This window comes from Cyprinus carpio, chromosome B23 (assembly GCF_018340385.1).
Source record: "Cyprinus carpio isolate SPL01 chromosome B23, ASM1834038v1, whole genome shotgun sequence".
NCBI classification, from domain to species: Eukaryota; Metazoa; Chordata; class Actinopteri; order Cypriniformes; family Cyprinidae; genus Cyprinus; species Cyprinus carpio.
The window spans coordinates 9,309,584-9,322,098 of record NC_056619.1 but is presented as its reverse complement, the minus strand read 5'-3'; the positions used below and the strand labels follow the sequence as shown (position 1 = coordinate 9,322,098).

Sequence of the window (12,515 nt, the reverse complement as noted above, 5' to 3'; positions counted from 1 at the left end):
CAACAACCAGCCTGGATGATGGTACTGTACATATTGCTCATAAATGGTTTTGACTGTGGCTGGAGTTTTTTATGCACTGCTGGCATCAGAAATGCATGAAAACTGGAGCTGAGCCCAGTGTATTTCACATGCAGATGCTTTGAGGACTGAACTGCCTTCTGACCATCATATGACTTATGAACCTAGTCTAAACCTCCACCATGATGTGATCAAATCAAACACTATGTGCTGAACATACAACTCCTTTGCTCTGGATAACAACCAGCTTTCTTGATTTCTGTGGAAACTGTGATACATTTTTCAGGAATCTTTGATGAATAGACAAAAGAACAGCATTGACATTATAAATGTCTTTACTGTCAGTTTTTATCAGTTGAATAAAAGCATGATTTTTTTCTCTTTTTTTAACGGTAATGTACAACAAATAAAGTTGTGTTGGTTTTGTGATTCTGGATGAGTTGTCAAGGGATTGGGAGAAGCAGCAGTCACTGTCTATCCTTTGTGTTGTGATTGAAAGGATTAGATAAATAAGTTCTTTCATTCAAAACGCCATTATAAATGCAAGACAGTTCATTCAAACAAACTCCAAGATCATTCAGATGATGATAACTCACTCATCAGACTTTATCTGACAGCATTAATAACCAATAAATAGGCCAGATCCGCCTGCTCAATGTAGAAAAGGCACTTTCTTGAACTATACTTAGTACGACATACAATGCGGCACATAACGAAATGACATCATTAGCTTCAGTTTTTATTTGAATTAAGTTTGCTTTGTTGAGGTATGTAAATGAATAGTAATCCCTGAATTTACTCACGGGTGCTATGTCAACGGATGTACAAACACACAATATCATGAGCACATTTCAAACATGCCCATATATGGCATTTATACTTTCACCTGATAGTAAAATGACTCAGTTTTATCAGTGCTCAGGTGACCCCTCTCCCTCCCTCCCCGCCCGTATTAGATTATGCAATTTTTCAACTTTATTTCCTTATGATTCCCATGAGTGTCGTAATGCGCAAACAGATCACTTCATGTTGTAGGCAATAATTTCTTTGTCTTTCAAAATTTTGAACTGAGAGAGAGAGAGAGTGCATGCATGTTTATTTTCGCAAATGATTGTTTTTTTGGGAGGACAAACCTTAAATAAGTCCCAGATGAGTTATGAAGGGACCACCCACTTGTTTTGTTATGCCTCCATCATAACCATCATAAGCAATAATCTCACAATCTTCCACAAGGGTTGAACATGGGGGATCTGGCACCCCACAGCACTGATTACATTATGATTTGGAAAAACGATTAAAAGCTTTTAGGATGATCACACACACCCTGAATAGGACAGAGAGCAATATAAAATGATTTAAATTCATTTAATGGTTGTGCGTTATTAAATATTGGTAATGTTTTACAATAAGGTTCCATTTGTTCAGAATACTTAACTATATTAGTTAACATGAGCTAACAATGAAATATGCTTCTAAAGTATTTATTATTCTTATAAGATGCTAATTTCTACATTCTCCAATACATTGTTGAAATCAAAAGTTGTATGTATGTTAATATTATTTATTGGACATCATGAACTAACAATGAACCGTTGTATTTTTAAAACTAAAGATTAAAAAAAGGTATCACTTATTGTTAGTTTATGTAAGTTAATGCATGAATTATCATTAACTAATGGGACCTTATTGTAAAATGTTAGCTAACTAAAAAAAGTCACTACATTATGATTAAAATTATAAATAATTAAATTAGAGTACCATACAAGGAGAGTCTAAATGTAAGTATTCAGAAAAAAATGAAAAAAAAAAAAAAAACCCTACATAAAATAGTACTACTTCATGCATGATGGAGTTTATAGCCTCTTTAAAAACTGATACAGCAAAAAGAATCATTTTCTGTACAAATAAATAGACAACAGCAAACTGAGAGCCTGGGCTTAGTGAAATGGGCTCAACATTGATCTGCATTCTTTCACATCAAATTCCTCCTGTGCCCTTCCAGCCTCAAACAAACACATTCCGACACAATGGATAAGGGAGGATGGCCACATAACACATACACAGCCAAACACTCTCACAATCTAGCTTCGCTTTATTCAGACTGCCCTGGGACAGTTTTAGGACTGTTTGAGGCTGTTTTAGGGCTGCTTGTGAGATCCTAAAGTTTCCACAGAATGAATTTACTGGAAAATTCTTTTTTAAAAAAACAAAAGGTCAGTTTGTTCTGTTTGAAAACACACATAAAAGCCTTTATACCACTCTGACATATTTTGAGCAGTTTAAAACTCTCGTGTATTTCCAAAGTTTGCAATTTCTTTCTGTCTAAATAAAGTAAAATACAACCTACAAACCCAAAGGAAATCATTTGGGAATGTGGGCACAGTATCAGCTTTCTCTTGTGAAACTCATCTTTGTGAAGCTTATTTCAAAAAGGTATGGATCTAATCCAATGTGTGAATGGTTTTAAAACTACAGGGGGGTCCAGATAAGTTTCAGTGATTAGCTCACTTCTTTGTCCGTACATGTATGTGTACTCAGGAGTCAGACTAATTGTTCCTTTGTTCACACATCCTTTTGCAGGCGTGGCAGTCAGGAAAATCCTTTCGGTGATCGGATATCACAACTAGAAAAGCGTGATAGGTTAATCCTATTTTCTCTATTCGTCAGTTCCAGTGCAATGGTTAAGTGAAAAAGATGAGAAAGATAAGAAAGATAGCCAGCTGCAACACGAAATGCTTTCTTCATTTACAGTAAAAAAAAAAAAAAAAAAAAAAAAACGAGTTGACAAATTGCTAAATATAATGATTTCTCAATATGAGTGTCTAACAAGTTTGGATTCTCTGGAGGAGTTACTCAATAGCACCAGCAAATTTAATACTACATTATATATATATATATATATATATATATATATATAATATATATATATATATATATATATGTAAATTTATAATATATATATTTTTTCTAATAGGAAAATAAAATTTAGTTCTAAATAGAAGTTGTGTGACTAAGTGGTAACACTGTCAACATTAGTCAATGTATTAGGTATCACAAACTATCTACTGTAGGATTAATGTTCATTTAGAAATAAACTATTGTTCATTGTTAATTTAGGTTATTTCATAATACATTAAGTAATATTCATGTATACAACTTAAAACAAAAAATGTAGTATATTTATGAATTAACATTAACCTAAATTCATAAAAGCTTTAAAGTATTGTTCATTGTTATTTTAAGTTAACTATAGGATTTCTTAATACTGATGTATAAAACCTAATTGTAATGTTAAGTTTGTAATGTTAAGTTGTACTTTTTAGTTTAGCAGATCTTTATCATATATGTTTCATGCTCATATTACATCTTAAAATGTTAATATGAAGACTTATTTAAAAACTCAAAAAAAAAAAAAAAAAAAAAAAAATCCAGATGTCAAGAACATTTTTGTCTAATTTCAGAGAGGAAAAACGGAGCCACTTGTAATAACAGACTTCTTAAAGGAATCCAGTCACGGAACCCACAGAAGCACACTCTAGACATGGAGGAATGTGATTGGCTGAAGGGAGGGGCTTTTGGGGGCAGGACTTCAAGAAGCAGTTTGTTCATAAAGCCTGAGAGTGTCCCTCATGCCCTGTGCACTCTTCTGGCTGTGTTACTGAGCTCTACCTCTCTCCAGACCTTCAATCACTCATCTGTTCATTCACTTCAGCGACCATGAGTTTGAGAACAAGCTACAGCGTGCGCTCCTCCCAGGTGCCGGTGTCCCAGATGTCCCAGATGTCCATCAAGCGTACCTCCAATGTGCCGACTTACCGGGCTGCGAGCATCTATGGCGGCGCCGGAGGTCAAGGAACCCGAATCTCCTCTGCCTCCTACTCAGGTGTCCGCAGTGGAGTTGGACTTCCCTCAATGTCCAGCTCCATCCAAGTGAGTGCCACTGGAGCCACAGGTGAGATCATGGGCAATGAGAAGATGGCCATGCAGAACCTGAATGACCGTCTGGCCTCCTACCTGGAGAAAGTGAGGACCCTGGAGCAGGCCAACAGCAAGCTGGAGCTGAAGATCCGCGAGGCCCTGGAGAAGAGAGGTCCTGATGTCCACGACTACAGCCGCTTCCATCCCATCGTTGACGATCTGCGCAAGAAGGTGAGTTTGAATAAGTTTGAATGGGAGAAGAGCAGAGAAAATTTACAGCATCTATAAAGAACTTAATGTGACAGTCTAATTGTACTGCTCTGTGGTTATTAACAGTCTAGTGGACATTTATTGGGTTTCAGGACAGATACTAACAAAACAGAGAGATTTCTTTGTCATTTAAAGCTGAATGAGAGTTTACTGATGGCCAGCACTGATAGGCGGAGAACCAAAAAATAAACCATTGGTGAAACTAAAAGAGGGGGAAGGCATGGGGGAGGGAGGCTCAGTTTCTGCAGGATGGCAGTCGTAACTTACAGCCGGTATTCCGGTAAATAAGCATTTCCATCCTGTATTTATTCTTGTCCTGTTACACATCCTTGCTTGTTTATTCCCTGTGGATGGAAACTCCGGGATCTGAGATGTTTTAGCGTCTGTCTGTGTCATAAGGGAAATGGAAAATTCGAGAGGGTTCAGACACCAGCTGTGAGACTTTGGCAGAGATATTCCTAGCTTATATTATATCATAGCTACTTGTATAGTGCTATTCTACATTTTCTTGAAAAGAAGTTCATAAAGCAGATAAAATACTAATTAGAGTAAGTTTCACACCAACTGTATCTTGAAGCTGAACTTTAAAGCTAATATGTCACTGATAACTAGACAGTGTTATCAGAATGATTGATTTTTCATTCATCACTAGCTATGCAGTAAAGTGACAGGTATATTGAATTAAAATAATTAAAGTCCTATTTATCAGGGTTTCTTACAGTCACAAAAGAAAATAGGATTAATCATGAGATTAGCCTGATGAAAAGATAGATGTCATCTGGCACCGAAAAGAAATTTACAGTTTAAAAGCTCAGTAAATTATATAATATATATAATAAAATATAACTTATTTATTTTTTAAAAAGTAGGACAATTGTTAGTGCTGATACATAGCCAACACCCATTAGCATATGGAAAATATGTTGCGTTAACTAGTGTTAAACTATTATATGTCTCCACCCTTTTCCATGATGCCAGGATATGCTGGCTTGCAAACATGGAAAGAATTTACAAAATAAAGTACATTAGGATAAAAAAAAAAACAGGAAATCCAGCTCAACCCTTGTTCTTCCTGCTATCCAGCTTAATTTACAACCGTCAAACAGACACCAGCTGCTTTTTCAACATGGCTGTTGGTTAATGGTTATCTAACAGACTGTAAAATGAACTTTGTTCTCCAGTGCCTCTTATCTAAACAAACTAAGTCTTTAGAGCAGAAGACGGTACTGCAGCTTGGTATACAGTGACCATGTGATTTACACATTATAGATCACACACATTTGTAAAACAGTTTAAAGTTAGGTGAGGTTTTATGTGTCATAATTGCACATTAAATTGTTCAATGATGGTTTCAATCAAGCGATTTCTGTTTTGCTTATAGATCTTTGATGCCACTGCAGACAATGCCCGTCTAGTGCTCCAGATTGATAACGCCCGTCTGGCAGCTGATGACTTTAAAGTCAAGTGAGTAACAAAACTGTGAACTAAAACAAATATTTTGACCTTATGAACTTTCATTGTTTCCTAGAAGAGCAACCATTAACCTTTGTTGTGCCTGCAGGTATGAATCTGAGCTGTCCATCCGCCAGGGTGTGGAGGCTGACATTGCTGGCCTGAGAAAGGTCATTGATGACACCAACATGAACCGCATGAATCTTGAAAGCGAGATTGAGTCCCTCAAGGAAGAGCTCATCTTCCTTAAGAAGAACCATGACAATGTGAGTGCACATCTGGCACATCTGGACATTAGCACATCTGGAAACATTTGTCTACCTCATAATCTATTATGGGTGTTGCTTTAAGACTTATTTTATGGTCTCTCCACCCAACAGGAGGTAATGGAGCTTCGTAACCAGATCTCCCAGTCAGGAGTGCAGGTGGATGTTGATGCTCCTAAAGGACATGATCTGGCCCTGATCATGGAGGAGATAAGATCCAAGTACGAGAAGATGGCCCTGAAGAACCAGGAGGAGCTGAAGGCCTGGCACGAATCTCAGGTATTTTACAAAAGACAATCACTTTCTTGAAATCGAGTCTTGTTAATGTCACACATCAATACCACTGCTTTGGGGCTAATGTGAAATTTTATGCTCTCTCCAGATCACAGAGATTCAGGTTCAAGTCACACAGAACACAGAGGCCCTCCAGGGTGCACGTACAGAAGTCAACGAACTTCGCAGACAAATTCAGACATTGGAGATCGAGCTGGATTCACAGAAGAACCTGGTGAGTTTGTTTACTTGTAGCCATTGCCATTTTCCATCAGGTCTTTCTAGTCCTTTTATTAAATTAGCTGTATTATTTCAAGTATCACATCTTGATTTTGTCTCAGTGAAGTTTGCTCAAACTTCTCTTTTTTTCATTTTTCAGAAAGGATCCCTGGAGGCCACTCTGCGGGACACAGAAATGCGCTACAACATGGAGATCGAGAGTCTCAACACCATCCTCATGCAGCTGGAGGCTGAGCTCACACAATTGCGCAACAACATCCAGCACCAGACGCAGGAGTACGAGGCTCTGCTGAACATCAAGATGAAGCTGGAGGCAGAAATCGCCACCTACAGGAGACTCCTGGACGGCGGAGACTTCAAGTAAGTTTTCTTCTGAAGCATATGGAGATTTTTCACAGTAGTTCACCATTTGTGTAGACATGTAATGTGGTTTTAAAACTTTGTGGCAAGGTTTGCTAGAGTATTTGTTTTGTATGGTGGATAACAGGTATGTTTTCTCATGCAGGCTCCAGGATGCTCTTGAAGAGCAAAAGAAGGTAAAAGTGATGACAGTTACGCAGACACTGGTGGATGGGAAGGTGGTGTCTTCCAGCACAGAAACCAAGGAGAGGAATCTTTGAACATCAAATTTCAGATCAACCTCCACAACACATCAGAAAAACCTCATGGGTCAATGATAAAATGATCTGAAGACATGCTGGACTTAACACATTAGATATTTATTTAGTCCAAAGTGCCTTATTGTAAGTGTCTCAGAGCATATATGCAATGAGATTTAACTAGCACATTTCAACACTAACTTAAAAATTTTAACAAAAAATGAACATTTTAATGACTACAACCAAAAAAAAAAAAACAAAAAACTAAGGATCAAAGAACACAATTGAGGCTTTATTACATATTTTTGTAACGACAATGATTGTTAATGATCATCTATTGTCCCATTTTGTTTTTATGTTGTGCTGTTGTCATCGTGTCTTGTCCTTTCAAATAAAAGACACTTTTATCAAATCTTTGCATTGTCTTTCCTTCATTAAGTTATATGACAATTCCATCTGTCTGATCAAAGGTAGTTTTGGGTGTCAAGTGCCACCATTCTTGGCACCAATTTTTAGGGGGGTTTATCTGGGTTTGTGACGTCACGAACCCGGGAAGTAACTCGTTGTAGTCCCTACCAGCCGTTTTTGATATATCTGTTTGCATTGAACTTTCAGCTTTGTAATTTTGCAGATATTGTTTATGCTCAAACAGCAACATTACACACTAACTAACATTAAAAAAGTGAAATCGCAATGAACCACCCCTTTAAATAATATCAGTTGTGATAAGACATTTTGCTGTGGAAGTCGGCATCTTTGATATTTATTTCAGCCACTGTGATTTGTGAGAGTCATTCATAGATATCGTGAGAACAGAAAAAAGAGGATTGACTTTGGTAATTTGTTCTGGCAGACAGCAGTCAAGGAGCTCCTGTAAGATGTTGTATGAACATAACAATTATATACAGGCTGTCCATGTTAGGACTTATCTGAAATAAGATCTTCCCAAATTGAAATGAATTCTAAAAGACATATTGTTTAAAAAGTACCAAGTGAGGTCAGGTGAGAATAGTTCAACCAAAAATGAAAATTGTCATGATTTACTTACCTCATGTTGTCCCAAATATGTGTGAATTTCTTTCTTCTGCAGAACACAAAATAAGATACTTTAAAGAATGTTTCAAATGTGTTTGTCCACACAATGAATGTCCAAAATAGCACCATTTAGTCCAAAGTTCCCTATAGCTCACAAATATAAAAAATATATCCCTATGAAAAGGTTACCATGCAAATCCTGAATGAACGTCTTGCTTCCTACCTGGAGAAAGTTAGGAGCTTAGAGAAGGCCAACAGTGAGCTGGAGGTGAAAATCCGCCAGGTTTTGGGGAAAAAATGTCCAGACACTAAGGATTATAGTCACTACCAAACCACCCTTGATAAATTACGCAAAGAGGTATTTTCTTTCCATTGGATTACTAGTTTCTAACAATTTTGTCCTGTGTACTAAATTGTTGTCCAATGACATCCACAACGTTTTTTCATAAATGTGTATCACCTGTAATAATTCCCATTAATGTAATGTGTCTATAGGTATTAAAATGAGCTACAGCTAAGACAGTATGTTGAAACAAACATAAATGCATTAAGAAAGCTGCTGGATGACACCAAAGTGGCACGACTGCATCTGGAAAATGATGTTAAAGGATTGAAAGTGAAGCTCATCAAGTTAAAAAAACAACATCAACTGGTAAATGCATTTGATTATACTACACATAAAAAAGGATATTAAATTACAATAGATCAGAATTCAGTAGTTCACAAACAGGAGAGCACCCAAGATATAACCCTGTGGCACCTCAAATCTCAAAATTTTTAGGAAGTGTCAGAACTATAGTCAAATCAACCGGTCAGGAGTGCAGGTGGATGTTAATGCTCCCAATGGACAGGACCTGGCAAAGATCATGGAGAAGATGAGAGCCAATTATGAAAAGATCATCCTAAAGAACCAGGAGGAACTGAAAACTTGGCATGAATCAAAAGTGGGGCGTAATTTCTCTTTGCAAATTTTACTCATTATTTATGTTCTAAAGACAACAGAGAGTTACATTTCTTTCTTTTTTTTTAGCACAGATCACCATTGTACAGGTTCAAGTGACCGAGAACATGGAAGCATTGAAAGAAGCCAAAACACAAGTCAGTGTGAGCCGCAGGCAGATGCAGCTTTTGGAAACAGAGCTGCAGTTTCTGATTGGAAATGTAAGAGATTCTGCCCGGACACCTTAATGCAGTGCTCCACTTTTGAACATTTCTCATGAGCATTTATTTATTTATTTATTTTTGACTTATCTTACAGAAAGCTTATATGGAAGAAGCCCGTAATGAAAGAAAGTTGTGATAAGGGATGCAGGTGGAGCAATACAATGGCATAATTTTGCTTAGAGAATCTGAGCTTAAACAGCTGCGCGCCGACATTCAAAGTCAGACACTGGAGTATCAGGTCCTGTTCAACATCAAGATGGAGCTTCAAGCTGAGATAGCCACCTACAGGAGGCTTCTGAGTTTTATACTTTTTGTAACATACATTTTGACCATAACTGTTCTGTTCTCTGGAAAACTTGATCTTGATGTTACTAAAATATTTTACAAATTGGGGAAAGAATCCATCAGGACAACATTACAGACTACCACCCAGACACTAGTGGATGGAAAAATTGTGTCCTCCAGCTCCAGTACTATCAAAAAGTGATATAAACAAACATGAGATCATTACTGTTCATGAAAGACAACAGCACATGCCAATATCTAAACCACTATGCTTATTTTGGCTATACTTGAACTTTGTTGTTTTAGCAATGTCAAAGTTTCATTTTCATGTTATGACAAACTGGACCCTTAGGATCTAATAAGCATTTTCAAAATGTCATCAGAATAAAAGAAAACAGTAAGTGGTGTCTGATTTCATAGAAACATTCCAACGATCATTCATAATGAAAGAGCAAAATTAAAACAAAATTAATGTCTTATTTTGTACTTCAAACTGACAACTAACAATCAACCAACCAACAATGAATATATAAACTAAGCTTCATTGCCCTGACAGGTCTACGTTTTGTGATTGATTACACTAATCTTAAAGTTTTATTTTTTCTAGTAAGGTGAAATTAGTGATTATACCCTTATCTTTTTTTCGAGCGAACACTTGACAGGTAATCTTTCCTGGAAATCTTTCTAAAAATGAGTAATTGAAAGCTGTCAAACTAAACAATATTCATTCTTGGAACCTAGCAGCATTTTGCCTTCAAGGCATGATGGGTCAGATTTCTTGAAGAGCGATTTAGAAGAAACACAGAAAACAATTGTGATGTGTTAAGCATCTAGGCCCGAAGGCTTATCTATTGGCATCTTAATCTACCATGCTCACAGACTATCTATAATAGTTTTTTTTTTTTTTTTTACCAGGGTGGTATTACCAATATATTTGGTACTGGTAACCCAGGCTTCATCCCATGTTTTCTTATTTTTAAGCTAAATATACAACTTTTTTGGACATGTTAGTATCATTTTTATATATAGATGTTATAGATATATGGACACGAATCCCATTAACTGATTCTAAAACTAAAAAGACCAAGTGGCAGTGAACAGGGATTAAGTATAGAATGTTCCACTGTGGGCCTGTAAAAGCAGGAATTTGCGGCTAACTGTGAAGCACTGTTTCCACTCAAATCCTCATTCGTCACGGCTGGAGAAGCCTATTCAGAGGAAAAGGCGGTTGGTTTGCAGATGACGATGTCAACGTAGACATTTGTGGATGGAAAAGTAGAGCTGGACTGCAAAATGATCTGCGCAGGCCAAAATGACATAGATGAAGTTTCTGCGGAGTTATAAAGTATACAAGAGTCTCTTCAAATTTCATCAGTAGAGAATAAGCCTTTGAATCAAAATCTAGAGTTCTAAAAATATTCATCTTAATTTACATGCACAGTCTGAAGTAATTCTTTGTACTTCAATGCACTGATGTCCTTCTTTTCAAAGCCTTATTAAATAGATGAAAGAAAAAGACTTTGCTAAGGTCACATGCAATGACATGAATCCCACTTTGTGCTGCCCACTCAAACTCATTTTTATTCTGTCCAGAGAGTTACACAAAATGCTTTTGTTGCATGCCACTATATTTCAGCAAAACAGCAACTGAACAATACAGAATATTATCAATGCTAGTACAGTCATTGTGTCAAAAAGTCAGTGTTAAAATCTTGGTACCAACTCTGCACAGTCTCGTGACTTTGCATTTGTTTCACTTTTGCATTAGTCATTTTAATTGGACATCCTCCGTTTTCCCATAATTCTGGGAAGCTCCTGCATTCCTTCTGAAAAATGACTCACTACTGCACATCAATATTTGTTTTTTTATGCTTCCCAGGGCGCTTGGAATGCACGTAAATGCCCTTGTATGGGTATTTTCTATTTCCATTACACCCCCTTAGATTTTCAAAGTGGTCACTGCATAAAATAGCTATTAGAGACTTGTGCTACAAATTAACTAGATAGTTTACATTTTTATAGAAACAGTAGAGCTTGGCCATGCAAAACTATAGGTCAGGGATAGGCAACGTTGGTCCTGGAGAGCCGCTGTCCTGCAGAGTTTAGCTCTAACCCTAATCAAACACACCTGAACAAGCTAATCAAGGTCTTCAGGATTACTAGGCTACAGACAAGTTAATTTTTTTTCAGGGCTGGAGCTTAACTTTGCAGGACATCCACACTCCAGGACCGACGTTGCCTACCCCTGCTATAGGTGCTATAGTTTGTTGTGATGTACTTACTTTCTGGTTGCTTACTGGTAATGTTTTTCACACATATTGCTATATTTTGCTAATACATTCATTTGGTTGCTTAGGGATTTTGGATGGTTGCGAGTTGGATTCTTACTATCCCAAGTTAAAAGTACCCACAGTCATGTCTCTGTTATTTAGTCCCTAAAAATGGCTCTGGTGCTTCATTCAGTATAATTCAATGAGATTTGTTTTTCCCCCCTCATTTTATTACCCTTAGCAAGCATCACTAATTAAAGATTTGATTTTACAAGGCCGGTTATGAGATATAACTCAGCTCACACAGCCTGTCGCTTAAAGTTTCAACAGTCTCCCATATTTGACTTTCCTTCATACGTTCTTGTACCTAAAAGAGGCTCCTGTCAAAAGAAGGAAACAACAGCAGGATAGGGAAAGAGTTCATAGCAGAAACAATAAAGAGAGAGAGAGAGTGATACGATCCTTTGAATCCCACATAACTCCCATTCCTCATGTCTGCTCTCCTCAGACAGGAGATTACCTCCAGATATCCCTCACAGGTGCGGCTTTAATAAAACCTGAGCCACGCTCCCCCTTCCTGAACATACGCTTGCTTTTGTGTAATTGGGTGGGCATTACCCCATTCTTCCTCCAAAGCAGACTTTGACAATATACAGTAGCAATGTTTAAACTCTTTTTAAAGATGCTAAATACAGCTATGTGATCATACCCAATGGTATATTTGT

General features: G+C 37.1%; 1 protein-coding gene across 1 annotated transcript; it reads left to right on the top strand.

Annotated features, from left to right (window-relative positions):
• The first annotated feature begins 3,649 nt into the window (after positions 1 to 3,649).
• Positions 3,650 to 7,448, top strand: LOC109047943 (keratin, type I cytoskeletal 18). The gene is made up of 7 exons (XM_019065607.2): positions 3,650 to 4,167; positions 5,588 to 5,670; positions 5,768 to 5,924; positions 6,039 to 6,203; positions 6,307 to 6,432; positions 6,577 to 6,797; positions 6,943 to 7,448. Exons 1-7 carry the CDS (start codon positions 3,736 to 3,738, stop codon positions 7,055 to 7,057), a joined length of 1,299 nt encoding a protein of 432 aa, XP_018921152.1. The 5' UTR covers positions 3,650 to 3,735; the 3' UTR covers positions 7,058 to 7,448.
• Positions 7,449 to 12,515: the final 5,067 nt, after the last annotated feature.